General features: G+C 50.4%; 1 protein-coding gene across 1 annotated transcript in view; it reads left to right on the top strand.

Annotated features, from left to right (window-relative positions):
* Nucleotides 1-23,780, top strand: part of LOC142257758 (epithelial cell adhesion molecule-like) — a 28,900-nt gene continuing 5,120 nt past the window's right edge. The window contains 5 exon segments of the mRNA XM_075329933.1: nt 1-297; nt 748-918; nt 4,168-4,414; nt 4,700-4,771; nt 6,740-6,800. Of these exon segments, the coding sequence (XP_075186048.1) occupies nt 219-297; nt 748-918; nt 4,168-4,414; nt 4,700-4,771; nt 6,740-6,800 (630 nt within the window). The 5' untranslated portion in view covers nt 1-218.

Here is a 23,780-nt window from a genome sequence, read left to right as displayed (position 1 = left end):
TTCCCTGTATGTGTATTCTGTGGGAATTGATAATGTGGTTATTGATTGCCGCTCCTGTGTTTTCAATGTCACTGGCCTTCATTATTTCCACGGTATAATATATGTGCCCTCACAGTCTCCCGGGGAGGGGGGGGAGGAGTCTAAACCTGTCTCCATTCAAGTGGAACCGGCTGTAGGTGAGACGCTTCTGCAGAGGTGGACGGGGTCGGTGATTTCATATGGATGCTATAAGGTCCTGCCGATTTGGGATTTGTCTGCTGTTATTGGGGTCTTTGTCGGGCGTCTCCCCAGTACCAGGTATGTGGTTTCCTGCACCTGATAATGTCTATTCATTGAATATGTCTTGCAGTGTCCACTCCTGATTACAGCCTGTTACTATGTGTTATATAATGTGCTGACATCACATGTGACAGTGTTACTACTGCCCTGCCGTGCTGTGTCCTGCCCTGCCGTGCTGTGTCCTGCCCTGCCGTGCTGTGTCCTGCCCTGCCGTGCTGTGTCCTGCCCTGCCGTGCTGTGTCCTGCCCTTCTGTGCTGTATAATGTATTGCTGTGCTGTATCATGCCCTCCTGTGTATTGCCCAGCTGTGCTTGGTCCTGCTTTGCTGTATCCTGCCTTGCTGTGCTGTGTACTGCCCTCATGTCTGATGATAATATTACACTGTAGCGCAGTATAACACTGCGAGTATTCACACCTGACGTTTCATATTATACATCCGACTACATCTCCCCGTGTTGTCGCTCACAGATGATGAGTGTCCGGACGCTTTTCCTGCTCATGAGAACTGCGACTACGATGAGGTCTGCGAGGATTCGTCCTGTCAGTACAACCAGTACGCCACCTGTCACCTGAACCGCTGCGGGACGTGCGAGGCCGTGTACAGCGGATACGAACCCCTGACCGTCCACTGCGACCAGCGTGAGTCCGCAGAAGATATATGTACAGTATCTACATCGCCCGCTCCACTGTTAGGCGGTGTTCTCAGTGATGTCACCGCTGACCTCTGGTGATGGATAGGAGGTGTTCTCAGTGATGTCACCGCTGATCTCTGGTGATGGATAGGAGGTGTTCTCAGTGATGTCACTGCTGATCTCTGGTGATGGATAGGAGGTGTTCTCAGTGATGTCACTGCTGATCTCTGGTGATGGATAGGCGATGTTCTCAGTGATGTCACTGCTGATCTCTGGTGATGGATAGGAGGTGTTCTCAGTGATGTCACCGCTGATCTCTGGTGATGGATAGGAGGTGTTCTCAGTGATGTCACCGCTGATCTCTGGTGATGGATAGGAGGTGTTCTCAGTGATGTCACTGCTGATCTCTGGTGATGGATAGGCGATGTTCTCAGTGATGTCACTGCTGATCTCTGGTGATGGATAGGAGGTGTTCTCAGTGATGTCACTGCTGATCTCTGGTGATGGATAGGCGGTGTTCTCAGTGATGTCACCGCTGATCTCTGGTGATGGATAGGAGGTGTTCTCAGTGATGTCACCGCTGATCTCTGGTGATGGATAGGAGGTGTTCTCAGTGATGTCACTGCTGATCTCTGGTGATGGATAGGCGATGTTCTCAGTGATGTCACTGCTGATCTCTGGTGATGGATAGGAGGTGTTCTCAGTGATGTCACCGCTGATCTCTGGTGATGGATAGGCGGTGTTCTCAGTGATGTCACTGCTGATCTCTGGTGATGGATAGGAGGTGTTCTCAGTGATGTCACCGCTGATCTCTGGTGATGGATAGGAGGTGTTCTCAGTGATGTCACCGCTGATCTCTGGTGATGGATAGGCGGTGTTCTCAGTGATTTCACCGCTGATCTCTGGTGATGGATAGGAGGTGTTCTCAGTGATGTCACCGCTGATCTCTGGTGATGGATAGGAGGTGTTCTCAGTGATTTCACCGCTGATCTCTGGTGATGGATAGGAGGTGTTCTCAGTGATGTCACCGCTGATCTCTGGTGATGGATAGGCGGTGTTCTCAGTGATTTCACCGCTGATCTCTGGTGATGGATAGGCGGTGTTCTCAGTGATTTCACCGCTGATCTCTGGTGATGGATAGGCGGTGTTCTCAGTGATGTCACCGCTGACCTCTGGTGATGGATAGGAGGTGTTCTCAGTGATGTCACCGCTGATCTCTGGTGATGGATAGGAGGTGTTCTCAGTGATGTCACTGCTGATCTCTGGTGATGGATAGGTGGTGTTCTCAGTGATGTCACCGCTGATCTCTGGTGATGGATAGGAGGTGATCTCAGTGATGTCACTGCTGATCTCTGGTGATGGATAGGAGGTGTTCTCAGTGATGTCACTGCTGATCTCTGGTGATGGATAGGCGGTGTTCTCAGTGATGTCACCGCTGATCTCTGGTGATGGATAGGAGGTGTTCTCAGTGATGTCACCGCTGATCTCTGGTGATGGATAGGCGGTGTTCTCAGTGATGTCACTGCTGATCTCTGGTGATGGATAGGAGGTGTTCTCAGTGATGTCACCGCTGATCTCTGGTGATGGATAGGCGGTGTTCTCAGTGATGTCACCGCTGATCTCTGGTGATGGATAGGCGGTGTTCTCAGTGATGTCACCGCTGATCTCTGGTGATGGATAGGCGATGTTCTCAGTGATGTCACTGCTGATCTCTGGTGATGGATAGGAGGTGTTCTCAGTGATGTCACCGCTGATCTCTGGTGATGGATAGGAGGTGTTCTCAGTGATGTCACCGCTGATCTCTGGTGATGGATAGGAGGTGTTCTCAGTGATGTCACTGCTGATCTCTGGTGATGGATAGGCGATGTTCTCAGTGATGTCACTGCTGATCTCTGGTGATGGATAGGAGGTGTTCTCAGTGATGTCACTGCTGATCTCTGGTGATGGATAGGCGGTGTTCTCAGTGATGTCACCGCTGATCTCTGGTGATGGATAGGAGGTGTTCTCAGTGATGTCACCGCTGATCTCTGGTGATGGATAGGAGGTGTTCTCAGTGATGTCACCGCTGATCTCTGGTGATGGATAGGAGGTGTTCTCAGTGATGTCACCGCTGATCTCTGGTGATGGATAGGAGGTGTTCTCAGTGATGTCACTGCTGATCTCTGGTGATGGATAGGAGGTGTTCTCAGTGATGTCACTGCTGATCTCTGGTGATGGATAGGCGATGTTCTCAGTGATGTCACTGCTGATCTCTGGTGATGGATAGGAGGTGTTCTCAGTGATGTCACTGCTGATCTCTGGTGATGGATAGGCGATGTTCTCAGTGATGTCACTGCTGATCTCTGGTGATGGATAGGAGGTGTTCTCAGTGATGTCACTGCTGATCTCTGGTGATGGATAGGCGATGTTCTCAGTGATGTCACTGCTGATCTCTGGTGATGGATAGGAGGTGTTCTCAGTGATGTCACCGCTGATCTCTGGTGATGGATAGGAGGTGTTCTCAGTGATGTCACCGCTGATCTCTGGTGATGGATAGGAGGTGTTCTCAGTGATGTCACTGCTGATCTCTGGTGATGGATAGGAGGTGTTCTCAGTGATGTCACTGCTGATCTCTGGTGATGGATAGGCGATGTTCTCAGTGATGTCACTGCTGATCTCTGGTGATGGATAGGAGGTGTTCTCAGTGATGTCACCGCTGATCTCTGGTGATGGATAGGCGGTGTTCTCAGTGATGTCACTGCTGATCTCTGGTGATGGATAGGAGGTGTTCTCAGTGATGTCACCGCTGATCTCTGGTGATGGATAGGAGGTGTTCTCAGTGATGTCACCGCTGATCTCTGGTGATGGATAGGCGGTGTTCTCAGTGATTTCACCGCTGATCTCTGGTGATGGATAGGAGGTGTTCTCAGTGATGTCACCGCTGATCTCTGGTGATGGATAGGCGGTGTTCTCAGTGATGTCACTGCTGATCTCTGGTGATGGATAGGAGGTGTTCTCAGTGATGTCACCGCTGATCTCTGGTGATGGATAGGAGGTGTTCTCAGTGATGTCACCGCTGATCTCTGGTGATGGATAGGCGGTGTTCTCAGTAATGTCACCGCTGATCTCTGGTGATGGATAGGAGGTGTTCTCAGTGATGTCACCGCTGATCTCTGGTGATGGATAGGCGGTGTTCTCAGTGATGTCACTGCTGATCTCTGGTGATGATGGGTGTAGTTGTTGCCCGGTGTGATATTTTTATGTCTTTCTTTTGCAGTGACCCCCAAGTGTCGTCTGATGCACCTTGAGATGTTGCACCGGAGCCGCACTTTTCGGGGTCCCGCCGGCCTCAGTAAGGTGGAGAGTGATAACATGTATGATCCGGAGTGTGAGGAGAGCGGCGCCTTTAAACCCAAACAATGTGAGGATGATTCCAGCGTGTGTTGGTGCGTGGACAGTGCGGGGGTCCGGGTGACGGATAAGACTGGGGAGGACCCGAAGTGTGAGAAGCTCGTCAGTGTGCGGTACGGAGACACATCTCCGGATTGTGATATTCCAGATTCCCGGATCTTTGGTGACAGCGGCTGAAATCCCAGAAAATAATAGTATCACAGCACAATGGATATAAAGTCACCTTGTCCTGCACATGGGCGTGCATGGGGGCTGCATACTGAAGACAGAGGGAGCTTTTCATCACATTAGTTGCTTCTTTTTTATTTCATATGTAATGAAACCATAAAGAAAAAGTTTCCGTCTTCGTCTCGGTGCTGGATTCTTATCTTCTAATCGCAACTTTCTTTGATTTTCAGCCTCATCCAGATTCATTTCTCCTTCAGAGCGGACGCCTCTCTACTGACGGGGAAGGAGGAGGCGGTGCGCAGGTGAGTGCGGGCACAGGGGGCCATGTGTGGAGTCTGGAGCCCCCCTGCTCCTGTCCATGTGCGGAGTCTGGAGACCCCCTGCCCCTGTCCATGTGCGTAGTCTGGAGACTTCCTGCTCCTGTCCATGTGCGGAGTCTGGAGACCCCCTGCTTCTGTCCATGTGCGGAGTCTGGAGACTCCCTGCCCCTGTCCATGGGCGGAGTCTGGAGACCCCCTATCCATGTGCGGAGTCTGGAGACCCCCTGTCCATGTGCGGAGTCTGGAGACTCCCTGCCCCTGTCCATGTGCGGAGTCTGGAGACTCCCTGCCGCTGTCCATGGGCGGAGCCTGGAGACCCCCTGCCCTTGTCCATGTGCGAAATCTGGAGACCCCCTGCTCCTGTCCATGTGCGGAGTCTGGAGACTCCTTGCTTCTGTCCACGTGCGGAGTCTGGAGACCTCCTGCTTCTGTCCATGTGCGGAGTCTGGAGACCCCCCTGTCCATGGGCGGAGCCTGGAGACCCCCTGCCCCTGTTCTTGGGCGGAGCCTGGAGACCCCCTGCCCCTGTCCATGTGCGGAGTCTGGAGACCCCCTGTCCATGTGCGGAGTCTGGAGACTCCCTGCCCCTGTCCATGTGCGGAGTCTGGAGACTCCTTGCCCCTGTCCATGGGCGGAGCCTGGAGACCCCCTGCCCCTGTCCATGTACGGAGTCTGGAGACCCCCTGCTCCTGTCCATGTGCGGAGTCTGGAGACTCCCTGCTTCTGTCCACGTGCGGAGTCTGGAGACGCCCTGCTTCTGTCCATGTGCGGAGTCTGGAGACCCCCCCTGCCCCTGTCCATGGGCGGAGCCTGGAGACCCCCTGCCCCTGTGTGGATTCTGGAGACCCCCTGCTCCTGTCCATGTGCGGAGTCTGGAGACCCCCTGCTTCTGTCCATGTGCGGAGTCTGGAGACCACCTGTCCATGTGCGGAGTCTGGAGACCCCCTGCCCCTGTCCATGGGCGGAGCCTGGAGACCCCCTGCTACTGTCCATGTGTGGAGTCTGGAGACTCCCTGCTTCTGTCCACGTGCGCAGTCTGGAGACCCCCTGCTCCTGTCCATGTGCGGAGTCTGGAGACCCCCTGCCCCTGTCCATGTGCAGAGTCTGGAGACCCCCTGCTCCTGTCCATGTGCAGAGTCTGGAGACCCCCTGCTCTTGTCCATGTGCGGAGTCTGGAGATCCCCTGCCCCTGTCCATATGCGGAGTCTGGAGACCCCCTGCCCCTGTCCATGTGCGGAGTCTGGAGACCCCCTGTCCATGTGCAGAGTCTGGAGACCCCCTGCTCCTGTCCATGTGCGGAGTCTGGAGACCCCCTACCTCTGTCCATGTGCGGAGTCTGGAGACCCCTTGCCCCTGTCCATGTGCGGAGTCTGGAGACCCCCTGCTCCTGTCCATATGCGGAGTCTGGAGACCCCCTGCTCCTGTCCATGTGCGGAGTCTGGAGACCCCCTGCTCCTGTCCATGTGCGGAGTCTGGAGACCCCCTGCCTCTGTCCATGTGCGGAGTCTGGAGACCCCCTGCCCCTGTCCATGTGCGGAGTCTGGAGACCCCCTGTCCATGTGCAGAGTCTGGAGACCCCCTGCTCCTGTCCATGTGCGGAGTCTGTAGACCCCCTGCTCCTGTCCATGTGCGGAGTCTGGAGACCCCCTGCCCCTGTCCATGTGCAGACCCTGGAGACCCCCTGCCCCTGTCTGTAACCAGCTAGAAAGCATCCGCCATTCTTTGCACTGCACTTCACTTCAGTGAATCCGTCACGTCCATCCTCGCCGGTTTCGGAGTGCAGAGATGTTTTCTGGACGGATGAGTCGCTTTTCTCGCGGTTCAGCCGGTGATTTATCTCCCGCGGTGTTTGTGGGATATTTCCCCGTCTCCTCGGACATTGTCGGCTTCTTGTACCCGGATCGTTGCTTTATTCCTTTTTCTTACGTCTCTTCTGTTTTGTATCCACAGGACTCTGATCAGCAAAGTGTCGCGGTTCCTCCTGAAGACGCCGCGGATCTTACAGGTGACGGTGAGGACGGATCCGCGCTCCTTTATTTTCTGTTTATTCTACTCAGTGATGTCTTTTACCTCTGATCTGATCTGTTTCTTCTTAGGACCCGAAATCTGCCGCGTTCTGTTTCTTCAAAATATTGGAGCAATAAAAATCACCCCGCCCCCTCCACACAAACCCCGCCCCCTCCCGACCCCCCCCATTATAAATCCGGATTATTATTACATTGGAGACATTTCTATTTTTGTTTCATTCGTTTATTGCAATGTTAGATGCTGGATGCAATGTAACTCCTCGTCCATCATGTGGTCACCGAGCAGGGGGGAGCAGAACGTCTGCCATGTATGATGTAAATATGACGGAGGACCGGGAGGACCGGGAGGACCGGGCCCGGCCACTGTGCGATCTGCAGGAGGAGGGGGTCGTCTAAGAGGTTGGACCCATCGGGGATGCCCAGATTCACCCACAAGTATCAGATAGACCGGCTGCACAAAGGTCTCCATGCTTCCTAGTCACTGGGAAACCTGGGAGGACCCAGCTGGCCAACTGCTGCATAGACACTGGGAACCATCACTGGGAACCATCACTGGGGACCATCACTGGAAACCATCACTGGGGACCATCACTGGGGACCATCACTGGGGACCATCACTGGAAACCATCACTGGGAACCATCACTGAGGACCATCACTGGGGACCATCACTGGGGACCATCACTGGAAACCATCACTGAGGACCATCACTGGGGACCATCACTGGAAACCATCACTGAGGACCATCACTGGGGACCATCACTGGGGACCATCACTGGGGACCATCACTGGAAACCATCAGTGGGGACCATCACTGAGGACCATCACTGGGGACCATCACTGGGGACGCTGGGGACCATCCTTGGTAACCATCACTGGGGACGCTGGGGACCATCACTGGGGACGCTGGGGACCATCGCTGGGGACCATCACTGGGGACGCTGGGGACCATCGCTGGGGACCAACACTGGGGACGCTGGGGACCATCACTGGGGCCCATCACTGGGGACGCTGGGGACCATCGCTGGGGACCATCACTGGGGACATTGGGGACCATCCTGCCTATCGCATCCTATGGGCTGATATTAAATGAGGTATATGGGTGTCATCCAGAAGTCGGAGGGCTTCGGTCTGGACCCGGACGTCCTGGTTCTGTGTGGATTATGGGATGCCATCACCGTGCCCGAGCACAGAAGAGGCCGATGCCCAGCACCTGATCCTACTGGATTTGAGTATGTGATCCTGGTAGATCCTTGTGTCTTAGGTTCCGAGGCTCCAGTCTGCAGCCCTGACAATCAGGCCTGGAAAGTGTCCGATCGGCAGACACGGAGGGGGACTCCGGAGACAGACGCCTTCGCAACCTGGACCACCGTAGAAACAAAAAACAAGTGATGTCTTCTATAAATCTGCAGATTTTTATTCTATGATACCCCAGCAGAAACCGATGGCCGCAACCAATAAAAGCTTCCTCAAAGAGTTAAAGCACAGAATGACTGATCAAACCAAGCACTGGAGTTTGGCACAACATTTCCGTGCACCTTTGTTTCCCCTCTGTCTCCACCCTCCCCTCCATTGATTGACAGCTCAGGCTTCACAGAGCCACAGAAGGGAGGAGACAGAAAACAGGCTGGTGGGATGGTGCACGGAAATGTTGGGCCCCGCCCTCATGCACTGAGCGCCTGTGCTTGGTTTGAGCAGTCATTCTGTGCTGATAGTCTCTCTGAATGGTCACCAGATCATGAGCACTAAAAGCCTCCCGAACTTCATCCAAAGGTTCCTGGTCCTGGCCGATATGAGGAGGAACGTGCGGAGGGCAGGTCAGAGACGAACAGCCAGGTATTACAGCCAAAAATGTCTGCCAGAGAAGCGGCTGACACCACCGAGGAGGAGGAAAGAATGCCGATATATACAGCAGAAGAGAACCGCTCTATGGAGGACGGGACATCTCCATCCCACCAGGGACATCTCCATCCCACCAGGGACATCTCCAGCCACACCAGGGACTTCTCCATCGACACCCGGGACATCTCCATCCCACCAGGGACTTCTCCAGCCACACCAGGGACTTCTCCATCCCACCGGGGACATCTCCATCCACACCAGTGACTTCTCCATCCACACCAGGGACTTCTCCATCCACACCAGGGACTTCTCCATCCACACCAGGGACTTCTCCATCCACACCAGGGACATCTCCATCCACACCAGGGACATCTCCATCCACACCAGTGACTTCTCCATCCACACCAGGGACTTCTCCATCCACACCAGGGACATCTCCATCCACACCAGGGACTTCTCCATCCACACCAGGGACTTCTCCATCCACACCAGGGACTTCTCCATCCACACCAGGGACTTCTCCATCCACACCAGGGACTTCTCCATCCACACCAGGGACATCTCCATCCACACCAGGGACATCTCCATCCACACCAGGGACATCTCCATCCACACCAGGGACTTCTCCATCCACACCAGGGACATCTCCATCCACACCAGGGACTTCTCCATCCACACCAGGGACTTCTCCATCCACACCAGGGACTTCTCCATCCACACCAGGGACTTCTCCATCCACACCAGGGACATCTCCATCCACACCAGGGACATCTCCATCCACACCAGGGACATCTCCATCCACACCAGGGACATCTCCATCCCACCAGGGACTTCTCCATCCACACCAGGGACATCTCCATCCACACCAGGGACATCTCCATCCACACCAGGGACATCTCCATCCACACCAGGGACTTCTCCATCCACACCAGGGACATCTCCATCCCACCAGGGACTTCTCCATCCACACCAGGGACTTCTCCATCCACACCAGGGACTTCTCCATCCACACCAGGGACATCTCCATCCACACCAGGGACATCTCCATCCACACCAGGGACATCTCCATCCCACCAGGGACTTCTCCATCCACACCAGGGACTTCTCCATCCACACCAGGGACATCTCCATCCACACCAGGGACATCTCCATCCACACTAGGGAGTTCTCCATCCACACCTGGGACATCTCCATCCACACCAGGGACATCTCCATCCACACCAGGGACATCTCCATCCACACCAGGGACATCTCCATCCACACTAGGGAGTTCTCCATCCACACCTGGGACATCTCCATCCACACCAGGGACATCTCCATCCACACCAGGGACTTCTCCATCCACACCAGGGACATCTCCATCCACACCAGGGACTTCTCCATCCACACCAGGGACATCTCCATCCACACCAGGGACATCTCCATCCCACCAGGGACATCTCCATCCACACTAGGGAGTTCTCCATCCACACCAGGGACTTCTCCATCCACACTAGGGAATGCTCTATCCCACCCAGGGAGTTCCCCATCCACACCTGGGACATCTCCATCCACGCCAGGGACTTCTCCATCCACACCTGGGACATCTCCATCCACACCTGGGACATCTCCATCCACACCAGGGACTTCTCCATCCACACCAGGGACTTCTCCATCCACATCTGGGACATCTCCATCCACACCAGGGAGTTCTACATCCACACCGGGGACATCTCCATCTACACCAGGGACTTCTCCATCCACACCAGGGAGTTCTCCATCCACACCTGGGACATCTCCATCCACGCCAGGGACTTCTCCATCCACACCTGGGACATCTCCATCCACACCAGGGACATCTCCATCCACACCAGGGACATCTCCATCCACACCAGGGAGTTCTACATCCACACCAGGGACATCTCCATCCACACCGGGGACTTCTCCATCCACACCAGGGACTTCTCCATCCACACCAGGGGACATCTCCAGCCACACCAGGGACATCTCCAGCCACACCAGGGACATCTCCAGCCACACCAGGGACTTCTCCATCCACACCAGGGACTTCTCCATCCACACCAGGGACTCTCTCCATCCACACCAGGGACATCGCCATCCACACCAGGGACATCGCCATCCACACCAGGGACATCTCCATCCACACCAGGGACATCTCCATCCACACAGGGACATCTCCATCCACACCAGGGACATCTCCATCCCACCAGGGACATCTCCATCCACACTAGGGACATCTCCATCCACACTAGGGAGTTCTCCATCCACACCAGGGACTTCTCCATCCACACCAGGGACATCTCCATCCACACCAGGGAGTTCTCCATCCACCCAGTGAGTTCTCCATCCACACCTGGGACTTCTCCATCCACACCAGGGACATCTCCATCACACCGGGGACATCTCCATCACACCGGGGACATCTCCATCACACCGGGGACATCTCCATCCACACCGGGGACATCTCCATCCACACCGGGGACATCTCCATCCACACCAGGGAGTTCTCCATCCACACCTGGGACATCTCCATCCACACCTGGGACATCTCCATTCACACCTGGGACATCTCCATCCACACCAGGGACATCTCCATCCACACCCAGGGACATCTCCATCCACACCAGGGAGTTCTACATCCACACCGGGGATATCTCCATCCACACCAGGGACTTCTCCATCCACACCTGGGACATCTCCATCCACACCTGGGACATCTCCATCCACACCAGGGCATTCTCCATCCACACCAGGGAGTTCTCCATCCACACCTGGGACATCTCCATCCACACCTGGGACATCTCCATCCACACCAGGGACATCTCCATCCACACCAGGGACATCTCCATCCACACCTGGGACATCTCCATCCACACCTGGGACATCTCCATCCACACCAGGGAGTTCTACATCCACACCAGGGACATCTCCAGCCACACCAGGGACTTTTCCAGCCACACCTGGGACATCTCCATCCACACCAGGGACTTCTCCATCCACACCAGGGAGTTCTCCATCCACACCTGAGACATCTCCATCCACACCTGGACATCTCCATCCACACCAGGGAGTTCTACATCCACACCAGGGACATCTCCATCCACACCAGGACTTTTCCATCCACACCTGGACATCTCCATCCACACCTGGGACATCTCCATCCACACCAGGGAGTTCTACATCCACACCAGGGACATCTCCATCCACACCAGGGACATCTCCATCCCACCAGGGACTTCTCCATCCACACCAGGATTTCTCCATCCACACCAGGGACTTCTCCATCCACACCTGGGACATCTCCATCCACACCAGGGAGTTCTACATCCACACCAGGGACTTCTCCATCCACAACCAGAGACATCTCCATCCACACCAGAGACATCTCCATCCACACCAGGGAGTTCTACATCCACACCTGGGACATCTCCATCCACACCAGAGACATCTCCATCCACACCAGAGACATCTCCATCCACACCAGGGAGTTCTACATCCACACCTGGGACATCTCCATCCACACCAGAGACATCTCCATCCACACCAGGGAGTTCTACATCCACACCTGGGACATCTCCATCCACACCAGGGACATCTCCATCCACACCAGGGACATCTCCATCCACACCAGGGACATCTCCATCCACACCAGGGACTTCTCCATCCACACCAGGGAGTTCTCCATCCACACCAGGGAGTTCTACATCCACACCAGGGAGTTCTACATCCACACCAGGGGACTTCTCCATCCACACCAGAGACATCTCCATCCACACCAGAGACATCTCCATCCACACCAGGACTTCTCCATCCACACCAGGGAGTTCTACATCCACACCGGGGACTTCTCCATCCACACCGGGGACTTCTCCATCCACACCGGGGACATCTCCATCCACACCAGAGACATCTCCATCCACACCAGGGACATCTCCATCCACACCAGGGACATCTCCATCCACACCAGAGACATCTCCATCCACACCAGGGACATCTCCATCCACACCAGGGACATCTCCATCCACACCAGGGACATCTCCATCCACACCAGAGACATCTCCATCCACACCGGGGACATCTCCATCCACACCGGGGAGTTCTCCATCCACACCGGGGACATCTCCATCCACACCAGAGACATCTCCATCCACACCAGAGACATCTCCATCCACACCAGGGACATCACAGGACACAATGGAAATGGGAGAAATCCAGGACATTAATAATCTGATGTCCACGGATATATCGCTGATCGGGGACATAAGTGCTCCTGTGATTCCAAGTGTCACAAGATTCACCCCGAATTAATGATAAATCACCAACATGGTCAGTGAATCTAGAATACCGAGAGAACAACCAGGATATGGAGAATATATGACAAGAAGGAGAATCATGTCCTGACACCGTCCATCATTACAATTAGCCAATCCCCCCAAATTTGAGTGAGGAGCCTGGAGAGCACCATTTATTATACCTCAAAGGAGCAGTATTATAGTAGTTATATTGTACATAGGGGCAGTATTATAGTAGTTATATTCTTGTACATAGGGGCAGTATTATAGTAGATATATTCTTGTATATAGGAGCAGTATTATAGTAGTTATATTCTTGTACATAGGAGCAGTATTATAGTAGATATATTCTTGTACATAGGGGCAGTATTATAGTAGATATATTCCTGTACATAGGAGCAGTATTATAGTAGTTATATTCTTGTATATAGGGGCAGTATTATAGTAGTTATATTGTACATAGGGGCAGTATTATAGTAGTTATATTCTTGTACATAGGGGCAGTATTATAGTAGATATATTCTTGTACATAGGAGCAGTATTATAGTAGTTATATTCTTGTACATAGGAGCAGTATTATAGTAGTTATATTCTTGTAACATAGGGGGCAGTATTATAGTAGATATATTCCTGTACATAGGAGCAGTATTATAGTAGTTATATTCTTGTACATAGGGGCAGTATTATAGTAGTTGTATTCTTGTACATAGGAGCAGTATTATAGTAGTTATATTCTTGTACATAGGGGGCAGTATTATACTAGTTATATTCTTGTACATAGGGGCAGTATTATAGTAGTTATATTCTTGTACATAGGGGCAGTATTATAGAAGTTATATTCTTGTACATAGGGGGAAGCATTATAGTAGTTATATTCTTGTACATAGGGGGCAGTATTATAGTAGTTATATTCTTGTACATAGGGGCAGTATTATACTAGTTATATTCTTGTACACAATGTTCTCCTATCCCACAGATGAAGGCAGCAGTGGCAGTCACAGCCTCCCCAGTGCTGTATGTGCCCCTCAGCGTCTCCTGTGTTGTATATGCTCTACCACATTAGGGATGAGTTCATTAATTGTTTGACCATATATATTAATGTAGTTTTCAGGTTGATCAGTTTGTGCGGCCCCCCGAATGATGGTAGAAATATCCAAATGGCTCTTGACAGAAAAAAAAAATGTTCCCCACCCCTGTACTACACTGTGTTCAAATTATTATGCAAAAAGAGTTTAGGAGTGATGAGGTTAGAAATTTTTGTCTGTCATTTAAACTCATTGATGGTGATGTGTGTCAGGACTCTTGATATCACTGAAAGCAATTGCAGAGACCTGTGCACATTAGTTTGGCAGGTGTGTCCAAATAAAGGCAAGACTACTTAAGAAGGCTGTTCCACATTATTAAGCAGCTTCATTTTTTGCCAAAATGGGAAAGAAAAAGGCTGTGTCGGCTGCTGAGAAGCATCAAATTGTGGAGTATTTAGGTGAAGGCATGACTACAATCAACATTGCCAAGACACTTCATCGTGATCATTGCACAATCAAGTAGTATGTAGCGGATTCACAGCACACGCGTGTGCGTGCTGATAAGGAGAAATTGAGGACTCTTTCCAACAAGCAATTGCATCAGGTTAAAAAAGCAGCTGCTACAATGCCTTGTCCTAGCAGCAGACAAGTTTTTGAAGCTGCTGGTGCCTCCAACGTCCCCCGAACAACAAGATGCAGGGTCCTTCAGAGGTTTGCAGCGTAAGCCATGCTGTCGACCACCTCTATCCACTGCACACAAGCAGAAACGCCTCCAGTGGCCAAACCATACATGAAGACTGACTTCCAAACTGTTTTGTTCACCGATGAGTGCCGTGCAACGCTCGATGGTCCAGATGGATGGAGTAGAGGATGGCTGGTTGATGGACACCCCATGAAAACACGGCTAAGGAGCCAACAAGGAGGAGGAAGAGTAATGTTTTGGGCTGGAATCATGGGGAGAGAGATTGTCGGCCCCTTTAGGATCCCTGAAGGGGTAAAGATGAACTCCATAATCTATGTGGAGTTTCTAAAACAGCGCTTCCTGCCATGGTTCAGGAGGAAGAACCGTGTATTCCGCAGCAAGATCATTTTCATGCATGATAATGCATTGTCTCATGCTGCAAATAACACATCTGCATCTCTGGCTGCTATGGGCATAAAAGAGGACAAACTTATGGTGTGGCCACCATCTTCCCCTGACCTCAACCCCATTGAGAACCTCTGGAGCATCATCAAAAGGAGTGTCTATGATGGCGGGAGGCAGTTCACATCTAAGAAACAGCTCAGGGAGGGTATTCTGTCCACATGCAAAACAATTGAAGCACAAACCATCCAAAAACTGACAAATTCAATGGACGAGAGAAGCTTCTTTCAAACAAGGGGTCCTATGTGCAAATGTAACATCACCTAGAATTAAGATTTGACTTGAAAACTGTTTGATTTCATTTTGTAATAAGCTGATAATGCTTAGAATGTCACAATTCACCATTTTGTTTTTCAAAATAAAAGTAAAAAGGTTGAAAACTCTGCTGTGCATAATAATTTGGAACATGCATTTTGAGTGTTTATTATTTTTAAAAATATACTGTTTTCATAGGCAGTGTGATCAAAAACATTTCAATTATACTCGAATAGTAGAGACTGGAAAATAACAATGACTGCAATTCAGAAAGTTAATTTAGGAAAATATGAAAAAATATGTTTTGCATAATAATTTGGAACACAGTGTAGATACAAGATAACTGCCATGCGGTGTGTGTCCTCGGTGGCTCGGTGGTTAGCGTGCATGTTTTGCAGCACTGAGGTTCTGGGTTCTGCTCCCAACACAGATGACATTAAGAATCTTTTCCTTCCTTAGATTTGAATGATTTTCTTTTGCCAGAGAAATAATCTATTTTCGAAGAAAAAACATTTTCCTTTTGCTCCTGCGCTGGATGTGATCATTTGCTCTGTGTGTATCGCATTATATAGCGGAAATGAGTGGTCTGTGTCGGGGTAGCCCAGTGACTCAGTGGTTACTGCTCCTGATCTGTCCCCCCCCCCCCAATTCATTTCTGACTGAGGATATTACGTGAAGGAGCCGGCGATGATTTCATTATATAGAAGAGATGAAGCTCCTCTGTCAGATGTGGCTCATTGGTAAGTGCCATAGCCCTGCTGCGCTGGAGTCCTGGGTTTAATTCCCCATAGACATGGCATTCTGTGTGTGTCCTCCTGCGCTGCAGAGGCCTCATTACACTGTGAGCCCCAATATATTGTGCTCTGGGGGAGTTAAGATAGATGAAGAAAAAAAACTTAGGATGTAGAGGGGAAAAAAAAAAAATTTTTTTTCTAAGTCCAAGCTAGTGAATGTTCACCAGCCCCCATATATTACACCAGAAAAGTGCAAGATATTGGGGGGTTCACAGTGTAATGATCCTGCCTGGATGTCTCTGCAGTGAGGGAGGGAAGGGGGGACCCCAACACCTTGAGAACACACAGAACCCAAGTGGTATCCATGGTGGGGACTGAACCCAGGACTCCAGCGCAGCAGGGCTCTGGCACTTACCAACAAGCCACAGAGCTGCTTCTGATGGAGAAGCTTCATTTCTTCTATATAATGAAATAATCGCCGGCTCCTTCGCTTAATATCCTCGGTGAGAATTCAACCTGGGACCTCAGTTCTGCAAAAAAAAAAACACCAAAAAACAGCGGCACTAACCACTGAGTCACTGGGCTAAACAAAATAAAGGCCAGCCATTTCTTCTATATAATGAAATCATCACCGGCTCCTTCACGAATATCCTCAGTGGGAACAGAACCTGGGACCTCAGTTCTGCAGGAAAAAGAAAACCAGAAGCACTAACCACTGAGCAACTGGCCAAATGGAAATGAATGGAAGGCATCTCTTCTATATAATGAAATCATCGGCTGCTCCTTCACAAATATCCTCGGTGGGAATTGAACCTGGGACCTCAGTTCTGGAGGAAAAAAACCCAGCGGCACAAACCACCGAGCCACTGGGTTAAACAAAATGAACATCAGCCATTTCTTCTATATAATGAAATCATCGGCTGCGCCTTCACTTAATACTCTCCGTGGGAATTGAACCTGGGACCTCGGTTCTGGAGGAAAAAGCAAACAACCCAGCAGCGCTAACCACTGAGCCACTGGCCTAACAAAGATAAAGAGCAGTCAATTCTTCTAAATAATAATAATAATAATATTAATAATTAATAATAATAATAATAATAAATAATAATTATTATTATTATTAATAATATAATTATATATTCTGCAGCACTTTACAATTCAGAGGAGACGTATGCAGAAAATATCAGACATTATATAATAAGACAATTCATCAGAACCAGGAGGAGCGTCCGGATCACAATCTATAGAAGGCAAAGCATAGCGAACTAAACCAGTCTACGGTGAAAAGGAAATTATTTTATTCCCCAAAATAAATTTAAATAACCAAATAAATATTTGAATTTATATGTTGTCCCTGATGAGCACTGAACCTAGATCTTCAGTACTGCAAAGTCTATGTGCTAACCACTGAGCCACCAGGGTGAATGCTTCTTACACAGCACAGATTGAGGAGCAGAAAACCCACCAAAGACTCCTTGCAGATGTCAACCACTATTTCTAGGATCCCAAAGAAAACAGGATATGATACTTACCAGCAGTATATAACATATTTATTTCTTCTATATAATGATATAAACAAAGAGCCCTTCAGCTTTTACTCCTGGTGGGAGTTGAACTCAGGACCACAATGCTGCAGAACATCTTTGCTAACCACTGAGCCATGTCTAAAGGACATGATACTTCTTATAGAATAAGGAATCAAATCATTAAAGGATCAAATTCCCTAAGAGGAAACAATAATAATAGAAATTAGATTTTTTCCCTATTGTTCCATTGATCTCATTGTTGACAAATAAACACAAACAAAGTTCCAAGGAACAACCTACAGATGTGGTCCCTGGTGGGATTCGTACCCAGGACCCCAGCACTATAAAATAACAACACTAACCGCTAAGTCGCCCTCAGGACGATCACTCTCTATACTTCAATACTAATATAATATTTAAAATAATACTTTAATGTATATGAAATCAATAAAAGAATGATATTTCTATTTATTTTACGTGGACTTGTACTCAGGATCTAGTGGATTCCAACTGGATCATCTCAGATTGAATATTCTTATTCTATCAGGTATAATGACACAGACACAATATATCACGTCTGTTATTGGCGGTAACATATATATATACATATATTACTGCCAATAAAAGAAGTGATATATTGTCAAGGGAGGAATTTTGGGTGAAGACTGCTAATGGTATCTTCATACAGGGAATCCAGAGACGGTGCCGTATTAGCTGTATATCAGTGCCGATATATCAATGTATCAGACAATGAACACACAGACATGTTCTCTCCTTCAGCCGGCGTCATCAACTGACTCGTGTATTTTGAAAGAAACTTAATTATACAAAAATGCCACTTCAGCCTTGAAGCTAAACAGGGAGTAAGGAGTATTTCACTCCTTAATTTCTCTCAGCATGTTATGAAACACATCTTTGTTCGCTAAAACATTCTTTCTGTGTGAACACTACTGATAAGACCTTTACTCATCATTAAAATACTTCCATTGTTTGTACATCTGTTCACTTATTCTTGGTAACCCCTTCATGACTATACAGCTTTGAATTATATTATAGGTCTGTGCAATTGCTACATAGACAGACAGATAATTATACAACTACATCTATATTTTGATTATTTACATACACATACTCTTATTACATTTTAGGTTTAAACAAACAAGCTATAGCTCAGACGACCTCCACAATATTGCGTCTGAATATTCTTATTATATTGTGTCTGAATATACTATGTATATAAATATGAGATTGTTTCCAATTAGTAATTTTGTCACTTCTGATCTTATCTTGGTGAGAATCTTCTGTTCCTAAGGAAAGACGTAGATGTTCTTCTTCTATTTTGACTCTGGGTTTTGTCACTTTTTTTCCCAATCATTCTCTGCTTTTCTATCACCTCTGGCTCTTGAAAAACAATAACTATCGATCGCAATGTTCTCTGTTCCCCAAAACGTATAAATCAAAACGTCGTCTGAGCGCAGAGGAGCCAGAAAGCTCCAACCTGAAGACTCTGCAATGGTAAAAGTCTCAATAAATGGTGACACCGGCAGATTGATTCTTATTTTTTCTTTGTTAAATGGGGACATCTCTGTGACGTGTTCATTCCTGAAGAATCTGATTTTAAGGTCATTCTTCACACATAATGAATTTTGGGAAAACAATGGCAGAAATGCATTTTTCACCATGTCTTCACACACAGATTTTTTCCCCCCATTTTTTAGTACATTAAGAAGGGAATTTTGTTTACTTACCGTAAATTCCTTTTCTTCTAGCTCCAATTGGGAGACCCAGACAATTGGGTGTATAGGCTATGCCTCCGGAGGCTGCACAAAGTATTACACTAAAAGTGTAAAGCCCCTCCCCTTCTGCCTATACACCCCCCGTGCTCCCACGGGCTCCTCAGTTTTGGTGCAAAAGCAAGAAGGAGGAAAAAATTATAAACTGGTTTAAAGTAAATTCAATCCGAAGGAATATCGGAGAACTGAAACCATTCAACATGAACAACATGTGTACACACAAAAAAACAGGGGCGGGTGCTGGGTCTCCCAATTGGAGCTAGAAGAAAAGGAATTTACGGTAAGTAAACAAAATTCCCTTCTTCTTTGTCGCTCTATTGGGAGACCCAGACAATTGGGACGTCCAAAAGCAGTCCCTGGGTGGGTAAAATAATACCTCGTAAGAGAGCCGTAAAACGGCCTCTTCCTACAGGTGGGCAACCGCCGCCTGAAGGACTCGTCTACCTAGGCTGGCATCCGCCGAAGCATAGGTATGCACCTGATAGTGTTTCGTGAAAGTGTGCAGGCTCGACCAGGTAGCCGCCTGACACACCTGCTGAGCCGTAGCCTGGTGCCTCAAAGCCCAGGACGCGCCCACGGCTCTGGTAGAATGGGCCTTCAGCCCTGAGGGAACCGGAAGCCCAGCAGAACGGTAAGCTTCGAGAATTGGCTCCTTGATCCACCGAGCCAGGGTTGATTTGGAAGCCTGTGACCCTTTACGCTGGCCAGCGACAAGGACAAAGAGTGCATCCGAGCGGCGCAGGGGCGCCGTACGAGAAATGTAGAGTCTGAGTGCTCTCACCAGATCTAACAAGTGCAAATCCTTTTCACATTGGTGAACTGGATGAGGACAAAAAGAGGGTAAGGAGATATCCTGATTGAGATGAAAAGGGGATACCACCTTAGGGAGAAATTCCAGAACCGGACACAGAACCACCTTGTCCTGGTGAAACACCAGGAAAGGGGCTTTGCACGACAACGCTGCTAGCTCAGACACTCTCCGAAGAGAGGTGACTGCTACTAGGAAGACCACTTTCTGCGAAAGGCGTGAGAGAGAAATATCCCTCATTGGCTCGAATGGTGGTTTCTGAAGAACCATCAGCACCCTGTTCAGATCCCAGGGTTCTAACGGCCGCTTGTAAGGAGGAACGATGTGACAAACTCCCTGCAGGAACGTGCGTACCTGTGGAAGTCTGGCTAGGCGCTTCTGGAAAAACACAGAGAGCGCTGAGACTTGTCCCTTAAGGGAGCCGAGCGACAAACCCTTTTCAAGTCCAGATTGAAGGAAGGACAGAAAAGTGGGCAAGGCAAAAGGCCAGGGAGAAAAACCCTGAGCAGAGCACCATGACAGGAAAATTTTCCACGTCCTGTGGTAGATCTTGGCGGACGTTGGTTTCCTAGCCTGTCTCATAGTGGCAATGACCTCTTGAGATAATCCTGAAGCCGCTAGGATCCAGGACTCAATGGCCACACAGTCAGGTTGAGGGCCGCAGAATTCAGATGGAAAAACGGCCCTTGAGACAGCAAGTCTGGTCGGTCTGGTAGTGCCCACGGTTGGCCGACCGTGAGATGCCACAGATCCGGGTACCACGACCTCCTCGGCCAGTCTGGAGCGACGAGGATGACGCGGCGGCAGTCGGCCCTGATCTTGCGTAACACTCTGGGCAACAGTGCCAGCGGAGGAAACACATAAGGGAGCTGAAACTGCGACCAATCCTGAACTAAGGCGTCTGCCGCCATAGCTCTGGGATCTTGAGACCGTGCCATGAACGTCGGTACCTTGTTGTTGTGCCGGGACTCCATGAGGTCGACGTCCGGCACCCCCCAGCGGCAACAGATCTCCTGAAACACGTCCGGGTGAAGGGACCATTCCCCTGCGTCCATGCCCTGGCGACTGAGATAATCTGCTTCCCAGTTTTCCACGCCCGGGATGTGAACTGCAGAGATGGTGGAGGCCGTGGCTTCCACCCACATCAAGATCCGCCGGACTTCCTGGAAGGCTTGCCGACTGCGTGTGCCGCCTTGGTGGTTGATGTAAGCCACCGCTGTGGAGTTGTCCGACTGAATTCTGATCTGCTTGCCTTCCAGCCACTGCTGGAACGCTTTCAGGGCAAGATACACTGCCCGTATTTCCAGAACATTGATCTGAAGTGAGGACTCTTGCCGGGTCCACGTACCCTGAGCCCTGTGGTGGAGAAAAACCGCTCCCCACCCTGACAGACTCGCGTCCGTCGTGACCACCTCCCAGGATGGGGGTAGGAAGGATTTCCCCTTCGATAATGAAGTGGGAAGAAGCCACCACCGAAGGGAAGCTTTTGTCGCCTGAGAGAGAGAGACGTTCCTGTCGAGGGACGTCGGCTTCCTGTCCCATTTGCGAAGGATGTCCCATTGAAGAGGACGCAGGTGAAACTGCGCGAAAGGGACTGCCTCCATTGCTGCCACCATCTTCCCCAGGAAGTGCATGAGGCGCCTCAAGGGGTGTGCCTGACCTTGAAGGAGAGATTGTACCCCCTTCTGTAGCGACCGCTGCTTGAACAGCGGAAGCTTCACTATCGCTGAGAGGGTATGAAACTCCATGCCAAGGTATGTCAGCGATTGGGCCGGTGTCAGATTTGACTTTGGAAAATTGATGATCCACCCGAAACTCTGGAGAGTCTCCAGAGTAGCGTCGAGGCTGTGTTGGCATGCCTCTTGAGAGGGTGCCTTGATCAGGAGATCGTCCAAGTAAGGGATCACCGAGTGACCCTGAGAGTGGAGGACCGCTACTACAGTAGCCATAACCTTGGTGAAAACCCGTGGGGCTGTTGCCAGGCCGAACGGCAGTGCCACGAACTGCAGGTGTTCGTCTCCTATGGCGAAGCGCAAGAAGCGCTGGTGCTCTGGAGCAATCGGTACGTGGAGATAAGCATCTTTGATATCGATCGATGCAAGGAAATCTCCCTGGGACATTGAGGCGATGACGGAGCGGAGGGATTCCATCCGGAACCGCCTGGTCTTTACGTGTTTGTTGAGCAGTTTCAGGTCCAGGACAGGACGGAAAGACCCGTCCTTCTTTGGGACCACAAACAGGTTGGAGTAAAAACCGTGACCCTGTTGCTGAAGAGGAACAGGGACCACCACTCCTTCTGCCTTCAGAGTGCCCAGCGCCTGCAGAAGAGCCTCGGCTCGCTCGGGAGGCGGGGATAACCTGAAGAATCGAGTCGGGGGACGAGAGGTGAACTCTATCTTGTAACCGTGAGACAGAATGTCTCTCACCCAGCGGTCTTTTACCCGTGGCAGCCAGGTGTCGCAAAAGCGGGAGAGCCTGCCACCGACCGAGGATGCAGATTGCGGAGGCCGAAAGTCATGAGGAAGCCGCTTTGGTAGCGGCACCTCCTGTGGTCTTTTTTGGACGTGACTTAGACCGCCATGAATCAGAGTTCCTTTGATCTTTCTGAGGCCTTTTGGACGAGGAGAATTGGGACCTGCCCGCGCCCCAAAGGGACCGAAACCTCGACTGCCCCCTCCTCTGTTGGGGTATGTTCGGTTTGGGCTGGGGTAAGGATGTATCCTTTCCCTTGGATTGTTTGATGATTTCATCCAAACGCTCGCCAAACAATCGGTCGCCAGAAATTGGCAAACTAGTTAAGCGCTTTTTGGAAGCAGAATCTGCCTTCCATTCCCGTAGCCACAAGGCCCTGCGGAGTACCACCGAATTGGCGGATGCAACCGCCGTACGGCTCGCAGAGTCCAGGACAGCATTAATAGCGTAAGACGCCATTGCTGACGTCTGAGCGGTTATGGACGCCACCTGCGGCGCGGAAGTGCGTGTGGCTGCGTCAATTTGCGCTTGACCTGCTGATATAGCTTGTAGCGCCCATACGGCTGCGAATGCTGGGGCAAAAGAAGCGCCGATAGCTTCATAGATGGATTTCAACCAGAGCTCCATCTGCCTGTCAGTGGCATCTTTGAGTGAAGCCCCATCTTCAACTGCAAGTATGGATCTAGCTGCCAGTCTGGAGATTGGAGGATCCACCTTGGGACACTGAGTCCAACCTTTGACCACGTCAGGGGGAAAGGGATAACGTGTATCCTTAAGGCGCTTAGAAAAACGCTTATCTGGACAATCATGGTGATTCTGGACTGCCTCTCTGAAATCAGAGTGGTCCAGAAACATACTCGGTGTACGCTTGGGAAACCTGAAACGGAATTTCTCCTGCTGAGAAGCTGACTCCTCCACCGGAGGAGCTGAGGGAGAAATATCCAACATACGATTGATGGACGCAATAAGGTCGTTCACTATGGCGTCCCCATCCGGAGTATCAAGATTGAGAGCGGCCTCAGGATCAGAATCCTGATCAGCTGTCTCCGCGTCATCAACCAGAGATTCCCCCCGC

This window comes from Anomaloglossus baeobatrachus, chromosome 12 (genome assembly GCF_048569485.1).
Source record: "Anomaloglossus baeobatrachus isolate aAnoBae1 chromosome 12, aAnoBae1.hap1, whole genome shotgun sequence".
NCBI lineage: Eukaryota > Metazoa > Chordata > Amphibia > Anura > Aromobatidae > Anomaloglossus > Anomaloglossus baeobatrachus.
The sequence above is the reverse complement of the archived record's forward strand: the minus strand, read 5'-3'. Positions and strand labels throughout refer to the sequence as shown.